The sequence below is a fragment of the Lemur catta genome, chromosome 2 (assembly GCF_020740605.2).
Source record: "Lemur catta isolate mLemCat1 chromosome 2, mLemCat1.pri, whole genome shotgun sequence".
Taxonomy (NCBI): domain Eukaryota; kingdom Metazoa; phylum Chordata; class Mammalia; order Primates; family Lemuridae; genus Lemur; species Lemur catta.
The window spans coordinates 108,519,471-108,542,203 of record NC_059129.1 but is presented as its reverse complement, the minus strand read 5'-3'; the positions used below and the strand labels follow the sequence as shown (position 1 = coordinate 108,542,203).

Here is a 22,733-nt window from a genome sequence, read left to right as displayed (position 1 = left end):
ACAGTCCTCACCAATATGTGGATCCTGGCATCTCTCCCCGATTGTTTGTTTGTTTGTTTGTTTGTTTGTTTGTTTTGCTTCTAGATTTTCCCCCTAGTAACAGACCTCTTCTCCTAAAGAGGTGTGAAGTGGCAGGGGCTACTTTTCTTCTTTGGCACCTTTCAGTAGGCTAGGATGGAAGTGTCTTGTACAAAACAGTTCTCTGGGTGGCCTTGGATCAAAGCAGCTCTCCACCCTTTCTTGCTTGTAGTTCTGAAGAATAACTGTAGAATGTGTTAGAATGTAACATCCTGAGATAAGGAGAAACTGGTTAGAACAGCCCAGGCTCTGTTCCTGTCCCTCCCAGAAACAGGATGTTCTTCAACACTTTAGCCCCGCATGTCTCATTGCCCCGAGGGATAAAACCCAGGACAAACTGCTTTCTGGGGTCTCTCAGCTACAGTGCAAGTGGGGCACAGGCAGATGAGACTCCATCCGCCTTCAGCCTTGAGGAATGGGCTCATGATGAATCTTGCACTTCTGTTGTCCCTTGCTGCCTATCTGTAAGTGATAAACCCACTCCATGTCACTTGTTGTGTGGTGGGTGTTCTATCTCACCAGGCTCAGGCACTTGTAACAGTGCAGTCCAACATGCAGTGGGCTCAACTGATAACCAGTGCCCAGGAAACCTGCTTTGCATCTAGTGATTGCTACCAACTTCTCTGCACTTAGAAGGAGGTAAATTCAATGTTCTTTTGTTCTCCGCCACAGTTCTGGAACAACAGGAAAACCACACTGGATTTCTTGCTCTGTACATCAATCCAGAGTTTATGGCGGTCTCTCTCTTCTAAAGATTTTCTTATTTTGCCATTTCAAAAAAGGAGTAAATATGACACTTTTAGGAATTTGGGGGTTTAGGATATAAGGTATGGATTTATTAAACATATTTAACCCTTCACCCCTCAAATTCTACCAGGGACAACACAATGCAGAAAGAGTTATGTAGCCTCAGAAAGATGTTAAGCCCCAAACATTAAGGGGACAGTATTTGATTTAGTTTTCAGTTTACAAATTGCCTAAACTTAATACTCACAATCAATATATGAACTATGTAGACCAGGTGGAATCATCTTCATTTTATAGAAAAGAAAATTGTTAAAGAGATTAACAGGCATTTAAGGGTAATGAATAAGGGGCTGGGCTCTGATTCAGAAGAACCAATTCTGCCTGCTAATCCTCTTACTCCCTTCCTTGCATCTTCAACTGTAAAGTAGAGATGGTGCCATGGAGATAATGATATCCTTGGCTTCATTTGACTGTGGTAAGGATTGAGGTGATAACGTACATGATGTGCTTATGTCATGGTCTCTGGTTAGTAGTGAGTGCTTAGTAATATACTGCAGAAAAAAAAATGGGGCAAAATTTTAATATACTTTCTTAGAAAGGACATTATCATATAGAACATTTTTCTTTCTTGACAATTGTAACCTTGTGGTTAAACTAGTACAAATAGCTCTTTAAATGGATCATTTTTTTCATTAAAAGGTAAAATCGTCTAAGCTTCAACTGCTGGATCTTAAAGCATAAAGAATAGCAATGTTGAGAAAAAATGTTGACTCAAACAGCAAACTTTGGTTTTCATTAAGCCGCATTCTAAGAAGAATAGAACTAAGTGCAAGAATTTAAAATGAAGATTATTTAAAATATAGTCTTGTAAAATTTGCAAGCCCAAAGAACAAGACTGTACATTTTAATTAATATTTGTAATGATATCCTTGCAAATGAATGCTTAAAACCTTCAAACAAAAAAAAAAGAAAGAAAGAAAGAGATACTTAGAAACACAGCAAGCTGAATTCATCAATAAGAAAAGAAAAGAGAAAAAAGAAAAAGACATGCAGTTCAGTTAGCTCTCATATGCCCCACGCATGAACAGCCTCCCCAACTATCCACATCTTGACAGAATGGTACCTATGTTGACACATCATCATCTCCCAAAGTCCGTAGTCTATGTTAGAGTTCATTCTTGATGTTGTACATTCTTTGGGTTTTGAAAAATGTGTAATGAAATATATCCACTATTGTAGTATCATCAGAATAGTTTTACCACCCCAAAAATCCTCTCTGCTCCACCTATTCATCTCTCTCTTCTCGCTAACCCCTGGCAACCACTGATCATTTTATTGTCTCCATAGTTTTGCTTTTCCCAGAATGTTACACAGTTGGAATCATATAGTATATACCCTTTTCATATTGACTTATTTGCAATATGAAATATGCATTTAATATACATTTAATGTATATTATTGATGTGATAGACTGCATTAATTGATTGTCCATGTCTTCTCATGGTTTCTTTTAATTGCAGAATAATAATCGATCGGATGTACCACAGTTTATCTGTTCACCTACTGAAGGACAATTTGGTTGCTTCCAAGTTTTGGCTATTATCAATAAAGCCGCTATAAACATCTGTGTGCAGGTTTTTGTGTGGATATAGGTTTTCAACTCATTTGGACAAATACCAAGAAGCATAATTGCTTAATCATATGGTAAGAGTATGTTTAATTTTGTAAGAAACTGTCAAAAATGTCTTCCCAAGTGGCTGTACCATTTTGCATTTCCACCAGCAGTGAATAAGAGTTCCTGTTGCTCCACATCCTTATCAGCATTTGGTATTGTTAGTGTTTTGGATTTTGGCTATTCTAGTAGATATGTAGTTGTATCTTGTTTTAATTTGCCATTCCCTAATGACTTGTGATGTTGGCATCTTTTTGTATGCATATTGGCCATCTGTGTACCTTCTTTGGTGAGGTGTCTATTCAGGTCTTTGGCTCATTTTTTTAATTGGGTTGTTTGTTTTCTTGTTGTTGAGTTTTAAGAGTTCTTTGTACATTTTAGATAACAGTCTTATATCAGATATGTCTTTTGCAAGAATTTTCTGCCAGTCTTTGGCTTGTCTTCTCCTTCTCTTGATGAGTCTTTTGCGGGACAAAAGTTTTCATTTTAATGATCCAACTTATCAATTTTTTCCATGGAAAGTGCTTTTGGTGTTATATCTAAAAAGTCATCACCATACACAAGGTCATCTAAGTTTTTTCCTGTTATCTTCTATGAGTTTGATAGTTTTGTATTTTACATTTAGGTCTTTGACCCATTTTGAGTTAATTTTTTGTGAATAGTATAAATTCTGTGTCTAGATTAATTTTTCACTCATGGATCTTTAGTTGTTCCAGCCCATTAGTTAAAAAAGACCATCTTTGCTGCATTGTATTCCCCTTGTTCTTTTGTCAAAGATCAGTTGACTATACATATTTGGGTGTATGTCTGTGCTCTCTATTCTTTCCGTTGATCTATTTGTCTGTTCTTTTGCCAATATTACACTGTCTTGATTACTGTCACTTTATAGGAAGCTTTGAAGTTGGGTAGTGTCAATCCTCTAACTTTGTTCTTTTCTTCAATATTGAGTTGACTATTCCGGGTATTTTCCTTCTCCATATAAACTTTAGAATCAGCTTGTTAGTAGCCACAAAATAACTTTCTGGGATTTTGATTGGGATTGAATTGAGTCTATTAGATCAAGTGGGAAGAACTGACATCTTGACAATATTGAGTTTTCCTTTCCAAGGTCATAGAATATCTCTCCATTGATGTAGTTCCTTAATACCTTTCATTAGAGTTTTGTAGTTTTCCTCATAAAGATATTGTACATATTTTGTTAGATATTGTACATATTTTGTTAAAATACTTATACCTAAGTATTTTATTTATGGGAGTGCTAATGTAAAATGACATTGAATTTTAATTTCAAATTTTACTGTTCATTACTGGTATACAGGAAGTGATTGACTTTTGTACATTAACCTAGTATCCTACAACTTGCAGTAATGGCTTAATATTTCTAGTAGTTTTTTTGTTGATTCTGTTGGATTTTCTGCATAGACAATCATGTCAGCTGTAAATAAAGACATTTTTATTTCTTCCTTTCCAGTCAGCATCCCTTTTATTTCCTTTTCTTGTCTTACTGCATTAGCTAAGACTTTCAATACAATGTTAGAAAAGAGTTGTGAGAGAGGACATCCTAGCCTTCTTCCTGATCTTAGCAGGAAAGCTTTTAGTTTCTCACCATTAAGCATGGTATTAGTTGTACGCTTTTTATTGATATTCTTTATCAAGTTGAGGAAGTTCCCTTTTATTCCCAATTTGCTGAGAGTTTTTAATTATGAATGAGTGTTGGATTTTGTCAAATGCGTTTTCAGAATCTATTGATATAATCATGTCGCTTTTCTTCTTTATCCTGTTGATGTGATGTACTGCATTAATTGATTTTCAAATGTTGAACCAGCCTTGCATACCTAGGATAAATCTCACTTAGTCATGACATATAATTCTTTTTACACATTGTTAGATTCAATTTGCTAATGTTTTGTTAAGGATTTTTGGGTCTGTGTTCATGAGAGATATTGGTCTATAGTTTTCTTTTCTTGTAGTGCCTGGTTTGATTTTGGTATTAAGGGAAAGCTGGCCTCATAGAATGAGTTAGAAAGTCTTCCTTTTGCCTCCCTCTTCTGTAAGAGATCATAGAGAATCAGTATAAATTCTTCCTTAAATATTTGGTAGAATTAACCAGTGAACCCATCTTGGCCTAGTGCTTTCTGTTTTGGAAAGTTATTAATTATTGGTTCAATTTCTTTAATAGATACAGGCCTGTTCAAATTGTTTATTCTTTCTTGTGTGAGTTTTGGCAGATTGTGTTTTTCAGGGAATTGGTCCATTTTATCTAAGTTATCAAATTTGTTGGCATATGGTTGTTCAGAGTATCTCTTTTAATGTCCATTGGATCTGTAGTTATGTCACCTTTTTCATTTCTGATATTAATAATTTGTGTTTTCTCTCTTCTTAGCCTGACTACAGTCTTATCAATTTTATTGATCTTTTCAAAGAACCAGCTTTTGATTTTGCTAATTTTCTCTATTGATTTCATTGACTTCTGCTCTAATATCTATTATTTTATTTCTTATGCTTACTTTGGATTTATGTGGCTCTTCTTTTTCTAGTTCCTAAGGTGGAAGTATAGATTATGGATTTTAATCTTTCTTTTTAATGTATGCATTAAATGATATAAATGTCATCTAACCATTGCTTTCATTGCATCCTACAAATTTTGACAAGTTATATTTTTATTTTCATTAGTTGAAAGAATTTTTTGTTTTCTCTTGAAATTTCTTCTTTGACCAATGTGTTGTTTAATCTTCAAGCATTTCAGGATGTTCATATCTTTTTGTTATTGATTGCTAGCTTAATTCCCTTATGGTCTGAAAGCAGACATTGTATGATTTCTGTTGTTTTATATTTGTTAAGGTGTGTTTTATGGCCAAGAAAGTGGCCTCTCCTGGTGAATGTTCCATGTGAATTTAAAAATAATGTGTGTTTTGCTGTTGTTGGATGAAGTAGTTGATAGATGTCAATTATATCCAGTTGATTGATGGTATTGTTGAGTTCAAGTCTGCCCTTACCGATTTTCTGCCTACAGCGTCTGTCCATTTCTGTTAGACGGGTGTTGAAGTCTCCAACTAAAATAGTGGATTCATCATTTTTCTTTGCATTCCTGTCAGTTTTTACCTCACATATTTTCACACTCTCTTGTTAGGTACATACATATTAAGGATTTTTATATCATCTTGGAGAATTGACCTTATCATTATGCAATGCTTCTCTTTATCCCTGAAAATTCTCCTTGCTCAGAAGTCTGCTCTATCTGAAATTAATATAGCTACTGTTGCCTCCTTTTGATTAGTGTTGGCATGGTACATCTTTCTCCATCCCTTTACTTTTAATCCATATGTGTAGTTTTATTTGAAGTAGGTTTCTTATAGATATCATATATTTGGATTTTGTTTTTTGATCCACTTTGACAATTTTCTTTTAATTGGTATATTTAGACCATTAGTGTTTAAAATGATTATTGATATAGTTAAAAGAATATTTACCACATGTATTACTTTTTTCTGTTTACTGCCTTTGGTTTTTGTTACTATTTGTGTCTTCTACTCTTTTTCTGCCTTTTGTGGTTTTAATTGAGCATTTTATATAATTCCATATTTTCTCCTTTCTTAGCATATCAGTTATATGTGGGTTTTTTTTACTGTTTTTAGTGGTTGCCCTAGATTTTGCAATATATATTTACAAATAATCCAGATCTACTTTCAAATAATACTACACCTGTATGCATACATAGTATGTGCTTTACTTATAAAAGATTGACTGATTTGATTGTCCAGAGAATAAAATTTTCCATAAGACAAATGACATCATAAACTAAGCCAAAAGAAAAATGATGGTTTCGGAGAAAATACTAGCAATATATCTGAGAAAATAGAGATAATATCCATATTATACAAAGAAATCCTACAAATTGATTTTTAGAAAAGATGAAACTCAATTTTTTTAAATGGGCAAAGTATATAAATGGATAATTAATATAAGAGGAGATGCAGAGGCTAAAAAATATATTAAAACATGCTTAATCTCACTAGTAGTCAGGAAAGTGAAAGTCAAATCAATGAGATACCATTTTTTTCACCCATCAGATTGGCAAAAAGTAAAGACCAAGGTACATGCTAATAACTGTATGGAAAAAGGAACCCACAAATACTGCTGATAAGAGTGTGAGTTGATACAACATTTAGAGAAAGTAATCTTTGTAAAATTATCTCATAAGATCAATTAAAATCAAAAGCACCATAGTCAACACAGGGATCTCATTTTGGAATTTCATTACGTTTCCAACTGAATCATTATCATGAGCAATTTTTCATATAATACATGAAAATCTATTGCCTATTCAGATAATTTTGAGTAGCATTTGTAATTTTTATTTTTAAAAAGTGGTTGATAAATTCTAAGTAAAAAATGAGTGCTATAAGCCTGAATAACAGTGATCCAGCCCAGGGTGGGTGAGGTTGTTGGGGGGTTGGTGGTGGGGAAGAGAATACATGGGGCACAATGACTACATTCTAAGGATTTTTCTGAAGTCAGGATAGATTGGGTTAACAGCACTCCTACTCTAAAGCCAATCATCAGTAACTGTTTTGAAAGCTGAATAATGGTTATTAAATCAAATCCTTTATATTGGATTCCTAAAAAAAGTGTTTTGTGGAAACTTATAGAAAATATTAAAACAATATCTTGCCTTAGAGAGAAAAAGATAGGGGAATCCATCATACCAGCTCTGTCCTGTCAAAAACAGATACCAGCTAGAATAAAGGCAATCCTAGGGCTCTGAGATAGTGCTAGTAAGATCCCTGAATGAAACTGCTAAGATAATCCATTTTTATAACTGGAATGACACAGTTCTACAAGGTTTATTCTCACAAAACTGTGCTTTGGGGCACTTTATCCAATCCCTGAAGTTTCAGACTGATAAGCTGGCAAGAATCCAATTTTTAACAGTCACATACAATTATGATTATATGATGGAAAAACATTGAGTTTCTGGGTGACTTACAAAGACAGTAATTATTTCATTTGTGCACATATTTGGCTAAACAAATTTAGCTAAGAGTGAAATATCGAATTAAGTAAATGATGAGTGATGTAGCTGAGCCATGACCCCGACAGAGTAGAGCTTTAAAAAGAATAATTATTCAGTTGCACAGCACTGGTGAAACACATGTAACCTGTAGATAAAAGGCAGGAAAGAGTTAAACACCATGAGACCATCCCCACCCCTACTCCTCACACCAATGACTGTTTTATAAGACCAGAATTTTTGGCTACAGCCTCAACACCAGAGCATTATTTGATAAGGAGACATAGTAAGCAGCTATAAAGTTAAAGGACTCCTTCTGAGGAAGGATAGTTTTCTGAACATAGCTTAGAAATTATCTTTCCCTTCTAAAACCAAGACATCCGTGAACCTCCCTCCTCTGAAATAAGGAAGGAGACTCACAAATGCAACCAAACAGATTTTGAAAACACTTGTGAGTCCCTTGCAAAGGCATTAGCAGAAAGCCCCCATCACAGGGGGGCAACTCTACAGCATTTCCTGCTATTGTATATGTTGTATAACAGAAATTTATAAAGTCTGTGAGGAAACCCTTTAAAGTTCATAAATTTTGAGCAATCAGCTCTGCTAAGAACAGTAATTTCAGGTGAGACCATGTGTGTGTGCCAGAAAGGATCACCAGCTCCTCCTTTTCAAACCATTCATAAGTTCTTGCTTATCAGGCTCCAAACCAGGAGGACATTTCCACTCACTAACCCAAGGCTGAGTGGGAGACTAGTCCTTCATCTAAGATCAAGCAGGCCCTCACAGGTATAGTTTAAAGGATTCAACCAGGATTTGTATTACTAAGGGAGCAGCCAGTAAGAGGGGTATGACCAGGCAATGGCTGTGTGTGGAGACAGGGCCTTTAGAGAGGTAATTAAATTTAAATAATGTTGTAAGGGTGGGGCCCTAATCTTATGGGATTGGTGTCCTTATAAGAAGAGGAAGAGAACCAAAGTGCATTTATGTGCTCTCTTAATCTTTCTCTTTCTCTCTTTCCCTGAGTGCACAGAGAAGAGACTGGGAAGAAAAGCTCTCACCAGAAACCAGCCCTGACAACACCTTGATCTTCAACTTCCAGCCTCCCGACCTGTGAGAAAGTAAATTTCTGTTGTGTAAGCCAGCAGTCCCCAACCTTTTTGGCACCAGAGTTTCATGGAACACAATTTTTTCACTGACGGGCAAGGGGGAGGTGTTGGCAGAGCTCTGTGGCCCCCTCCCTAACAGGCCACAGACCGGGGGTTGGGGACAACTGGTTTAAGCCACCAAGTCTATGATGTTTTGTTAAGGCCACTGGAGCAGATGAATACAGATACTTTATTGAACATATCACTGTTCTAGACATTGTGAGTAGAATGTACTGAGTGAATCTTACATTGCTGAGAATGCTGTAGTCAAAAGAGTACTAGACAGTTGTCAAAAAACTCAGGTGTAATCAAGTTCCAGCTCTGCCTCTTCCTGTATGTGTAAACCTGACAGTTATTTCACACCATGAGTCTTAGCTCCCTCATCTGTAAAAGACTAGATTCTTTCTCAAGGCCCTCACAACTTCAAAATTCTGATTATAAATATCCATATAACGCCAGTGGATATAAATTATTACACATCATGCATCAATAGTCTTTCTTAGAAAGAACTGAAGATCTAGCTGTGCACATTAAAAGAGTTGAAGCCCACCCAATAACAAGAAAAATCATGTAAGAGTTCCCTTATTTCTGTACTTTTGTGCTTTGTATGCTTAGGATACATGTCAGTGTGCCAGGGAGTATGAGAAACTGCAATATAAATAGGGCTCTTTGCCAAGAAGTGTCAATTTGATAAAGATCTTGAGAGAAGAATATGTGGACATAAAGCAAATAATGCAAAGTTTGCATAAAACTTTTAGTTAAAACATGGCACTCTGGAGAAAAGTTCTAGTTTCTTGTGGGCATCTTTGCTTCTCCACTCAATCTCTATTATTTACTTTCTGTCTCATTGTATTTTGACAGAAAATGTTATGAAGTGCTGCAACAGATAAAATCTTACTAATTAGAACAAGACCTAATTTAAATAGGGTTTCAGATTTATTGGCAAGTACGTTGTATTCACAAGTGGATTGATAGAAAAAAATTATTCTACAGCCACACTGCTAGCCTCAAACAGGCAATTCTTAAAAGCATATAGTTACTCAAAAAGAAAGTAGTATGGGGATTGTGGTCAGCTTAGGGAGAACTAAATATAACTCAAAACCCAACTCTTCAGTAAAACCATTGTAGGGACATCTGTAGTATTGAAGGTGCCAGTTTACATTTCCTTTTCTTGTTTCCCTTTGGTCTGGGTAAGACTGTCCAACAAGACCTGCGGTTCTGCCTTAGCCCCAGGGCAAACATGAGACTTAAGCTGAGCCAATTAGCATCTTCCTCCCGGTACATGAATCTTGAGAGGAGGGAAGCTGACACTGAAGGCAGAGCGAGGCATTTCATTCTGTGAAGAGAACCCTTATGAAGCTGAGGGTTGCTCCATTATGTCCTCCTGCCTGGGGGCCTGGGGCTGTTCTGATTCCTGTCCTTTCTAGGTTCTTCATCTTTTCCTTTGACCCTGTGGGCGAGTCCTTCCAGTAAGTTCTTTCATGCTTAAGCCAGTGAGAGTCAGTTTTTATTGTTTGTAGCCCAAAGTCTGCAGTGAAGCCTATGGCATCAGCTTCATATACAAAAATCATCACTTCTTTTTTGATAAAATAAACTGTGCTATTTGCACAAAGTCAGTCATATAATAATTTTTATTTGGCATTAAGAGTTGCTTAGGTTTCAGTATAAAGCACAAACAAATTACCTTTAGAAAGGAAGGACTCTTACATCTTCTTACCATTGTTCTTTTCTGTTTTCCTCCCCTGTTTCAACTTATCTAAACCCTCATTTCATTCTTAAAATAAAAACAAAAACCACTTACAAGGAGAGTTTTGCTTATCTAAATGTGCAGTATATTTCTGCTTAAGAGACTGAACATTAAAAAAAAATGTCTAAACTATAAGCAAAGCTCATGCTTAATCTATTTCATAATCATAATCATCATCATCCATGTTGATTCTGACACTGGAGAGGTCTTCAGGTTTTGATTTCTTTTTGGTCTCTTTGCTTTTCTCGGTCAGACGTAAGTGATGCTCACATTGCCTCATGATCTTCTTGGAAGACATCCAGCTCTCCCCTTCCCGTTCAGCTGGTGCTGCACATTGTCCTCCCCTCACATCTGTGCCCTTGGCCTGCAGGACCTCCCTCACTCTTAGGAGGCTGCAGGTGCAATTCCATGGATTTCCATCCAGGTACAGGTGCCTGAGGCGAGGCAGACCCTCCAAGGCTTTGAGGTCTAAGGCAGAGATTTTGTTGTTCCTAAGGTTTAGAACCTGAAGCTGCTTGAGATCCTTGAGCTCCCTCTCTGCAATATCTTGGATGGCATTGCCTTTTAGGTCCAGCCTGGCTAAGGTCCCCGGGAGCCTGCAAAACATGGACATAGGATATCAGTGGACATCATGCCCATTGTTCCACAGCTGCCAGGGAAACAGAAACTGAGCAGCACTGCCTTTTCCGTACAGCTTGCTCCCTCCTCAAACTAGAAAAGAAGCTTAATTTGAGAAAATTAATTATAAGCACAAACCTCAATCTTAGTCTATAGGTCTTTAACTCTGTCTCATAGGTCTTACTTTCTAACCCTCTGATTGTTCTGGTTCCTATTCATAAAGCTCTTTAATTTTTTTCTTGTGAAATGATATCCCTCAAACAAATTGATAAGAAAAACACTGTGCTGGGTGCGGTGGCTCATGCCTGTAATCCCAGCACTTTGGGAGGTTAAGGCAGGAGGATTGTTGGGGCCAAGAGTTCAAAACCAGCCTAGGCAACACAGCAAGACCCTGTCTCTACAAAAAATAATAAAACATTAGCTGGGCGTGGTGGAGCGCATTTGTAGTCCCAGCTACTCAAAAGGCTGAGGCAGAAGAATCACTTGAGCCCAGGAGTTCAAGGCTGCAGTGAGCTATGATGGTGCCACTGTTCTCTAGCCTAGGCGACAGAGCAAGATCCTGTCTCTTTAATAAAAAAGAAAAGAAAAATACTAAGTTCCAAATATTTAAGTTGCCAAAGGCCATAAATCAATAATTTACAGAAGGAGAAGTAAAAATGTCAAATAAAAATATGAAAAAGTGTTGTTCTTCAGGAATATATTAGTAAAAGCAAATGAAAAAATAATGCAATGTTTTAATGTATCAAATTAAAACATGGTTTGGTTTTAAATTTTAAAACTTATTGCTGCTGAGGATAGAGTGAGTAACAACTGTTGGTGGGAGTGTATACTGGTACCATTTTGGAAAGAATTTAATAAGTTGTATAAAATTTAAATGTCATGCTTTTTGATCTAAATAATAGGAAAAGTGAATAGAGATTTATTTACAAATATGTTTGTCACATGTTTGATCATAACAGCAAAAAAACCATAAAGACTCAATAATTTGGAAATTATAAGATAATAGACTTATATGATTATAAAAATCATGTTTTCAAATAATTTAAAAAATACTAATTCTATAAAAAAGCTTTTCTAACTATGACACAAATCTGGAAGCTATAAAAGATTGACAAATCAACTACATTAAAAAGAATAAAGAAAGAAATTGTGTATAGCAAAAGACATATGCAAAGTCAAAAGACAAATAATAAACTGGGGGGAAATACAGTATCTGCATCTTATATCACAAAGAGCTAATCTTTCTAATATATAAAGAGCTCTTAAAAATTGAGAAGAAAATACTTGAAAATAAAACAGAAAAATGGTCAAAAAGCATGAATGGAAGTTCGTATCAAAAGAAAAGCAAAGAGCCTTTAAGTTTTTAACCTTACTCAGAATAGAGAAATGAAAATGAAAATTGCACAGAGATGCTATTTCTCCCCTATCAGAGTGGTAAAAATCCTAAGCTTTAGCAATTCATTCTGTGGGCAAAGCTGTGAAGAAACAGATATTCTCATACGTTGCTGGTAGGAGTCTAAAATGGCAGAGCCCCTACGGAGGAGAATTTAGCAAAGCCTAACAAATAACATGTATCTATACCCTTTAGCCCAGAAATCCCACTTCTAGATGTATACACTGAAGATAAGACTCTACCGATATAAACTATATGTGGCATTTATAATGGTATTACTTATAATAGCAAAAGACTGGCAACAACACAGTACATTAGTGAAAAACTACAATGCAGCCTTAAAAAAAGAAAGAGGCTGGCCGGGCGCGGTGGCTCACGCCTGTAATCCTAGCTCTGGGAGGCCGAGGCGAGTGGATCGCTCGAGGTCAGGAGTTCGAGACCAGCCTGAGCAAGAGTGAGACCTCGTCTCTACTAAAAATAGAAAGAAATTATCTGGCCAACTAAAAATATATATACAAAAAAATTAGCCGGGCATGGTGGCTCATGCCTGTAGTCCCAGCTACTCGGGAGGCTGAGGCAGTAGGATCGCTTAAGCCCAGGAGTTTGAGGTTGCTGTGAGCTAGGCTGATGCCACGGCACTCACTCTAGCCCGGGTAACAAAGTGAGACTCTGTCTCAAAAAAAAAAAAAAAAAAAAAAAAAAAGAAAGAGGCTGCTGTCTCTGAATTACCATAAAATAATTTCCAGAAAGTGTTGTTAAAGAGAAAAAAAGCAAGGAGCAGAACAGTATATATAATACGCTAATTTTTGTCTAAGAAAGGGGGAAATAAGAATTACATATACACATATTTGCTTGTTTTTGAGGAAAAAAAAAGAATGATGTACCAGAAATCAATAAAAATAGTTACTTATAGGGAATGGTCGGTTCCATGTGGTTTTAACTTTTGCACCATGTGAATGCTTTACATGTTCACAAAAAGGAAAACAAAAGCCCTAAAATTGAACACAAGGAGAAACAAATCTAATTAATCAACGAATACCGTATGATTCTACATATGTGAAATATCTAGAATAGAATAGAAACAGAAAGTCAAAAAGCAGAACAGTGAGCCTCAGGGGCTGAGCGAAGAGGCAAACAGCAAGTTGTTTAATGAATATAGAATTTTAGTTCTGCAAGATGAAAAAGTTCTGGAGATTAGTTGCACAACAATGTGAATATACTTAACACCAGTGAAATGTACACTTAAACATGATTGAGATGATAAATTTTGTTATGTTTAGTTTACCACAATTTAAAAAAAATTAATGAAGTCATATCTCATGAATACAGGAACCAGCTTAAAGGGGCTCACACTAGCCAAATTTGTGACAATTCGAGCGTCAAAAAAGACTAGCAACTCTAATGATCATAACACACTGAATAAATTAGAATCCATGAGTCCATAGTGGTATTTGGAAAAAACAGAGAAAAATGGAAGGGGAAAAGAAAAAAACACTCCATAATTTTAGGTAGAAAAAAATAGAATACAAAATTGAATGAACCCAAATATGTAAAAACAAACTATATGCTTAAACAGACAAAGGTTGTGGTTGAGCAATTATGGATGAGTTTTTATTTTTCAGCATATACCAATTTGAAAAATGTTATGCTAATGCCTGCCGATAAAAAAACACAAAAGAATCAAAATGATGAACCTGAAAATCTTTCTCCTACACAGAAACTTTGTAATAAGTACTTCTATTTTTATGAAATACAAGGAAGTTTTATAGGGGAAAAAAAGCCCTTCAAATTGAAATAGCATCCAAATGCTATTCTAATACAGTGTAAATACACTGGATATATGTTTATGAATTTTAATTTTCAGTGAAATTTATTGTGGCATTCCCAGTTATATAATTGTTATATCAAAGAGAGAAAACAAACAAGTTTAGCCATATTTTATGACAATATTACCTTTTGCTTGTTATAGCATTATTCTTATATGAATTTCATTCCAAAAGGTTAGTATTTTAGGTTTTGGGCACTTAGCCTAAATTTTACCCTTAGGTTTTTCTTTTTTTAACTAAACTAGTCATTTTATGTTTGTATTAATACTAAATGATACAGTAGTATATATACACAAGTATTTGTACTTTTTGAGTATTTTAAAGCCTAAACCATTTAAAGTGTCTTCTTAGATAGAATAAAATTTACCTAACAAAGTATTAATAGATTAGTTTACCAGTAAAATCCACTTCACACATTTTAGCAGCTTAATAATTAAATTTAGTTTGAAGTTAATCTCCAAAAAAATATAATTTTGCACACATACCAGGTTATCTAAGGTGAATTTCTAAACAGTATACAGAAAATCTCTTATGTGTAGTTCCCTCTCCCACCCCCAAGGAAAAATAGGCTATTATTAATAATAGATCGTGTAGCAGTAAGCAAGACTGTTCCCATTGCAGAGTACAACAGAGCCTAACTGCGGAGAGATTTCATAGAGTAAACTGAAAAGTCAAAAAGTCCCTGCTTGGCCAGGTGCGGTGAGTCACTCCTGTAATCCTAGCACTCTGGGAGGCCTAGGCGGGAGAGTTGCTTGAGTTTAGGAGCTGGAGACAAGCCTGAGCAAGAGCAAGACCAGTCTCTACTAAAAATAGAAACATTAGCCAGGCATTGTGGCACGGGCCTGCAATCCCAGCTACGCAGGAGGCTGAGTCAGGAGGATACCTTGAGCCCAGGAGTTTGAGGTTGCTGTGAGCTAGGCTGACACCACAGCACTCTACTCAGGGCAACAGAGTGAGATTCTGTCTCAAAAAAAAAAAAAAGTCCCTGCTTATTAAATCTTGCGTTCTAAGTTGGGCCATTCTATTTACCAGTATGTGACTTCAGGTAAGTTCTTTTCCTCTTAAAGCTTCTGATTTTCCACCCTACAGTTGAAAGTGTTTAGTACGCAGAAGTCACATAACAAATGTTAGAAAATGAAAATGAACAAACCAGATTTTCTTTTAAACAAATACAATTATTCAGTTCTGGGCTGAGGACCCAAAAATTGTGCCTGTTCTTAAGTGTACTTTTTTCTTTCCCCCTTTCTTGTTTCTATGGAAGTTAGAACCTAATGACATTGTAAGAGAAATCACTAATTATCCTAGTTTTGTGACCTTTTGACAGTCACTGATTGCTTGGATATGATTTATCTTTATATGTCTGATTTATATAAAAAGGTAGCCGTGGTTTTAAGCCAAACATGTTTCAAGAAATGTTGCCATGTTCTTTGAATAATTATCACTATTTAGAGTAAAAAGGGGGATAGCTCATTTTGCCAGTAGATGGCCCTTGTTTCTAAGATACAATGCTAACTGCATTAGGTTGTAGGAAGCTATTCTGGATTTGAATTATCCAGAGTAGATAAGGAAGAGAGGATCTAACTTACATTTGTTCACTAAGCTGCAGATTGGTGAAATGTGAAGTACCAAAAAGTGAGGACCAGCTCCTAGGCCTTCTAAGTTCTAAGCAGTATAGTGTATGGTATTTGGAATAAATCTGTGTAGAATAAATCTCAAAGGCAGGATCTTGCAGTGGCTAAAATTCCCTGGCTCTGGAGTTAGACTACTGTGTTTAAATCCTGACTCCACCATTTACTGATAATGTGAAGTTTCTGAATACCTCTAAGCCTTAATGTCCTAGTCTGTGAATTAACAGGTCAAACAATGTACTTACCTTCACAGGATTGTTGTATGGAGTAACAAGGAATAATGAATATGTCTAAGTTCACTGCTGGTCTTACTAAGCATTTAATAAATGTTAGGAATTATTTTCTATCTCATTAGTCTAATGAGGCAGATGTGGTAGATATTTGAGTATATGTGTACCTAAAACCATATACATTATTTTCTTGATAAAACGTACAATGGAGGACGGTAGATAAAAGAAGGGATTTGTGGAAACACGTTTTGTGATAGGAACAGGTTGCCTGTGTTTACAGTGTATTTATAGAAAACTGAACTTTACAGTATAAATATTATGTATGAATAAGAAACATGAAAATTAAAAAGGTGCACTAGTTAAAGCTCATAAAGAAAAGTTTAAAAATTCAAATATAAAGACTAGATACTGTGTTTTAATTCTTTATGGGAGGAAAACCACAGAGAAACTTTGCTAGGTCATTCCCATTTTCCAATACAAAAAAAAAAGGCTAAGGACTGGGGGTGGTGGTGATAGGGGAACTTAAAAATTATAAGAACTTTGCTATCAGAGCTGGCCAAGTACTTTGAGCAGATAGATGTGTTGCATAATTCAAGCCTCAGAAGAAAAGGCCACCACTCCCACCTCAACATTACTTGCCTTGTCCTTGCCCAGTAGTTCTCAACCCTAGCTGCACATTAAATTCATCTGGGGAGTTTTTCAAAAATACTGATGCCTGGGCCTCAACCCTGGGGCATCGGATTTAGTTGGTTTGAAATGAGGCCTGGTCATGGATATGCTTTATTATACTTCTGCAGATGATTCTAATGTGAAGCCAGATTTGAGAACTATGGCTGGCTAGCTCATGCTTGCAATTCCATTATACACTCCACTGGGTAAAAGCACTGTGCTCTCTGTAGTTGCTTGTTATTGTAAAACACAAATACTCTGGCAGGAGTAAATAACTAATCTATTTTTCACTATAGTGTCATATGACATTATAAAGCTTTGGTTTTTCCCCATAACTACTACTTCAATGCTTTTAAAATATAAATATCTTACTATATTTTTTACCTCATTTTTCCTGATGTCCTTGGCTTTGCTAGTGGCTAAGCTCATGCCCAGTCTGCCTATTGGGCATCTAGGCCATATACATACTTAGAAACTGAGATACACTTTTTACAATATCTTCATATTATGTTTGTTAACATAGATATCACCTGTTGGTGCCTTGTCCCACAGGCAAGATAAATTAAGTTAGTACAGGACTGTTTGAGGGCTAACGATTCCAAACTTCTGTTTAAAACTTTTATCCCAAACCCTTGTATAGCCCTGATCAGATCATTTATGTTTATTCTCACTAATTCTTGCTTGTATAATTTCTGAATTGTCTCAGTCTTTGGAAGATTTTTATGGTAGCTGTATTAAATGATAACACTCACTTACCTTAGGGGTATGGACAACAGCAGGTTCTGCTCCAGGGCCAGGTTGGAGAGCTGAGAACACCTCTGCAGGGCTCCAGCTTCGAACCAGCTCACAATGTTGTTGTCCAGGAACAAATGCTTCAAGTCTCTGAGGTCCTGGAATTCTTTTGCTGTAACTCTCTGAATCAGATTATTGCTACAATCGAGTTTTTGTAACCTTGCTGGTAGTCTCAGGGGCAACATTTGAAACTGGTTTTGGGACAACTCAAGTGTGGTTAAATTGGCAAGGAGCTGTGCCCCATCAATGGAAGAAAGTAAGTTTTCTGACAGGTAAAGATGGGAAAGATTCTCCAAGTGTTTCATGTCTCGAAACCTGACCACTTTAAGCTGGTTTCTCTCCATTTTTAAAGATAGCAAGGATTTGGGTAGATTAATCGGAATTTTAGTCAGAAAGTTACCACTGAAACTGAGAAATTGCAAAGACTGTAGAGAATTAAAGAAGCTACCTGGTATAACATGTAGTTTATTATTCTCCATGCTCATATGTTTCAGATGGGGAAGTGTCAGGGGTCCACCTACAGACTCCATATTGTTACCATCCAACATTAAACTTTGCAAACTGACAAGGGAGGAGAGCATGCTGGGAGAGAGTGAAGAGATCCAGTTGTTTTTAAGTTCAAGGATTTTTAATTTCTTCAGTCCTTCAAAATCTGATCCATGTAGGATGTTTATTGAATTATCATTTAGATTTAATACTTCAAGACTGGCTGGGAGAGCACTGGGGACTCGTCTTAACTTATTTTTCCAGAGTTCCAAGGTCTTCAAGGTACTCAGAGTTTTGAAGGTATCATTTTCTACCGACTCTGTTCCACTGGCCAGGAGAATAAAATCTTCTAGAGCCAAACCTTGGGTGAAGTTAGGGAGCTACAAAAAAGGTTGGGGCAGGGAAGGGGAAGAACAGCAATAAATTAAGATTGCTATAAAAAAATACCATATACGTTATCATTAAAATACTAATGATACTTTGGATTTCCCTTCAGGTTCTATTTAAAATTATCTCTTGAAAAAGGATTGAAGGTCCTAACTACTTTTATTTATGATTGCTAACACCGGTGTAAGATACCAAAAATATTCTAAGCACTTTCACACACTATTGATAAACAGCTGGCCAAAAAATGTTGGCCAACTTTCACTGCATATTCTCTGACCCAAAACATTCACTTCTAGGAAATTGCATAAAAATTGCCCAATTCACGCACTAGGATGTTCTTTGTTGTATCATCTTATAATAGCCAAAAATTCAAACAATCTGAAAATCTTTCAGTTTTTAACTCTAGGGAGTACGATTACAAGGGATTTTCACTATCTAGCTACATTTTGCATTGTTTGGGTTTTTGAAGTTACAAATTACCTTTTAAAAATATTTGTACTTTTCAAAAAGCATTAAAAGTACAAAAATTTAAATGTCCTAGAGTCTGCTATCACTAGGATGCACTTACCTGAGAAACATTTTCAACTATATTAAATTTTGGCAAATGAGCCTACCTGTTCCCTATCCCCAATTTGCACTTCACTAATAAAAAATTCATAAAGAAACAAATGTATACATGTGTCTCCCTCTATCTCTGTAGAGCAAAGAGTTCTTTCATAAGTATATCCCAGACCTAATGCTACTCCTCTCCTAGCATTTACATAATTCTAAATTCTGATGTGATACACTTTCTTCATGTTTTATCAGTTTCCCTAACTCTCCACATGTCTGCCAACATCCTTACTTGACACCCATCTCTTTTTCTCGATGAGGTAGTATTATGACATACGATTATTATATAACCAAGAGATAAAATCAAGATAATAGAGGTAAAGTGTAAATGAAGATAGTTATTTTTTTATGAGTTCAAGAAAGTATGAGACTAAGAGATGGGCCTGGCCATCCACATGGACACTAAAGGCCCCAAAGAAGATACAGGACATAGGATGGAGAGGAAGACTATAAGCCAGAGAGAAGGGGCCAGAGGCACAGTATAAGACAGACAGAAGAACAAATAAAGAGTCTTACAGCCCACTGGCATGAACCTCAAAGAAGTAGGGATTTTTTATAGATAAATAGAGAAAGACTCTCTTTTCTTGAGGGCAGGAACTGTGAATTTTTCATCTTTTATCTTCAGCCTCAAGCACAGCATTCACAGTCCCAAACACAGTTGAATTACGTGAACAAGTAATACAGATACTTCTAACTGTGATATATATTATATTCATTATATGTATTTATATTATTATGTATCATTTTATTGCTATTAATCTGAGAATCCATTTTAAGGTATTTTTTCTTTAAATATAGGCACCTGATTCTATAAGTTCAAACCAAATAAGCAGAATATACATCGTATTCACCAAATATAAGTGAAATATGGTCATTTAAAACCTAAGTGTTTTGCAAAGAGAAGTATTATTGGTCAGAACTTTTTAGCTCCTTGACAAAACAATTTCTGTCTTTCGTCATCTTTCTGTTACGAACTGTCCTTCCAAGAGACAATTAACTAGGTTAAAGTCAGGGAAGTGTCAATACTGCTGTTCAATGAAACTAAACCAATAACAAATTGACTCATTTAATAACTGAATTTGATAAGAGGTATAATTTCATCTTATTGACTACAAAGTAGCAGTGTAAGATCATTACCAGGATTAGTTGACATTCCAGCTCACTAGGCATCTCAGTCCTCAGAGCAAATATTGAGGCATCTTACCCTTTAACCAGGTGTCTTGCTTGAATGCTTAGACCTAACAGGGTCAGACTTAATATCTGGCACTACAGGGTTAGAAGAAGAAAGTAAACAGATGGAGACAAGACAATTGTGCTTAATGAGCCTGGATATAAATACCATGCCACATATTTTAAACGTTATGTGTTTATGTGACACCTAAATGAACATTTCTTAACCAAATGGGGGGGGTGGCTTTATTTGAGGGGGGTGCATTCCCCTGCTGTCTCTCTGCACCTAGCTCACAGAGAGGCATTTCCTTATCTTGGGATTTGGATCTATAAGGGAGAAGCATTGAATAGTAAAGGGAAAATCAGAGAGCCATAGAATTTTCCATCAAAAAGGGGCCTGGGATTGTCTATCTAATCCAGCTTTCTTTCTCATTTCATAAAGGTAAAAAAAGGAAGCCTAGAGATTTTTTAACAACTTGCCTAACATAGTCACATCAAGTTAATGAGAAACTAAAATGAAAACGTTAGTCTCTTGATATCTTTCAAAATACCAAAGATCAAAAATAAAAGTTCCTTCATGTTATAAAAGTCAGACAACTCTACAGCATTCATTTTAGTGCCCTCTGGATAGGTCAGCATAAAAATAAAAGTCATATTTAAAAGCACATAGAATGAGAACTGCAGGCAACTTGGCAAACAACATGTATTTCCTCTGTGCAGGTTTCCACAAAGACACTGATACCTGGCTGGTATATAAGGTTTGTATGAATTACTGTGATATGCTGGGTTCATCTTGGTAGTCTTATGGTGCTCTAAGTATCATCTGTCATCTATGGCATAAATAAAACTACTTTTTACCCTGAAAGGATTTAATCTTAATCCTGGGGACAAAAAGTGACAACATACTCTTTTTGTTAAGCAAGAGCCATTGTTATTATACTTTGCAACAACATGGTTTTTAAATTTTTTTAATAAAAATTAAAATAAAATATCATTAACTATAGATTCTGACTTTTTTTTTTTTTGCTGCTTCCCTAAATAAACATCCAGAGGCTTATACCCATCTCAATAGTACAGAACAAGCAGGTAGTGAGTGCAACTACCCTACCTTGATAATAGCACTTTTAAAGTATGATTATTTAAAATAAGTTTAACAACCCCACACCCGCCCCTCACTCTATCTCCCAAAATAAGATTGCAGCAACTTGAGTGTAGAATAACATAATTACCTGGAGGTGCTGAATTTTGCTGTGGCTAATGTAGAGCCTCTTGGTGGTGGAAGGAATGCTCGACGGTACCTCTATTAATCTGTAGCATTGCACCAACTGTGCAGAATCACAGCTACATCGTCCAGGACAGTTAGGACTGAAACCATCACTAAGAGAGAGCAACACAAGGAAAGCATAAAGCAGATGCATCTTCCAAAACAGGAGTCTCAGGCAGTGGGTGGGTGTTTAGGTGATGTCTCACTCTTTATACTATGAAATCTGATAACAGAATCTTATGAATGTGTACTCTGTCAATGTAAGAAGACAGGAAAGAAAAAATTCTCAATTTGTCTGGGTTAAAATGTTAGCAACCATTACAAAGAAGAAAGGGCTTAAACATTGATAAGCTGCCTTAATATTTGTAGGTGAGCAAAACCCTATGTTATTTATGGCTTGGAAGGCTAATCTGCAAACACCTCTATTATCTGTAGTTTCCTTGTTTTGTTAAATGTGACACTAGGCAATTAGTGGGAAAACACAAAGAGCTGTTTTATAGTGGGCCATAAAACCTTTGAATTTTCTGTGACCCTATATTAAAACCATTTTTGTAGGACTGAAACAGGCAGGTGTTTTCTTCTCACATTAAGTAGTAAGGGAAAATAGGCAGGTTTTCTATTTGTTATTGTTGTTTCAATAACATTTTATTGCTATAGGAAACAATGGGCTACAATGGAGAGATACTCAGAGCCGCAGATAACTTGTTTAATTCATCTACCATCTGAACCACCCAAACATCATTTTTGGAAACTATCTTTGTCATTCAAAAATATTGTTGACTCAGATGAGAACAAAACATCAAAACAGGTTGATTATTTTCATCTATTTGTAATAATGGTAGAAAGAACCTCTGGTTTCTCTAGAGGAATTTGTCAGCTGTGAAACTTCACTGACTGCAGAGGGGGAAGCTTCTCTTGTCTAGGGTGCTCCTTTGTTGTGGCTTTTTGTCTTGCCCTGGTCATCCCTGCTGCGGGCTTTGAAAGCATTTTAAGCAGAAGGTTATATAGAGAAGATCTCTCCCACAAGTGAAAAAACTTAATTTCCTCATGCTGCTGGGCCTCAATATATTGCTCTAAAGAAACTCTTTTTAATATTGAAAAGCTTCTCTAGTCTTCTCTTCAGCCTTACCTCTCTTTGCTACAATTGCCATTTGAAGCCAAAAATATCTTTGATTTCATAATCAATTCATTTGATTTCTAGAGTAAGGATTTCTGTGTGCTTTTCTCAAAAGACCTTTGTAGCACTGTCTTTGTTTTC

General features: G+C 36.0%; 1 protein-coding gene across 1 annotated transcript; it reads right to left on the bottom strand.

Annotated features, from left to right (window-relative positions):
• Positions 1-10,265: 10,265 nt before the first annotated feature.
• LOC123633204 (nephrocan) lies at positions 10,266-21,629 on the bottom strand. Its single transcript, XM_045544251.1, has 3 exons — positions 21,441-21,629; positions 17,521-18,422; positions 10,266-10,996 (listed from the first exon to the last, which is right to left on the bottom strand). Exons 1-3 carry the CDS (start codon positions 21,627-21,629, stop codon positions 10,549-10,551), a joined length of 1,539 nt encoding a protein of 512 aa, XP_045400207.1. The 3' UTR covers positions 10,266-10,548.
• Positions 21,630-22,733: the final 1,104 nt, after the last annotated feature.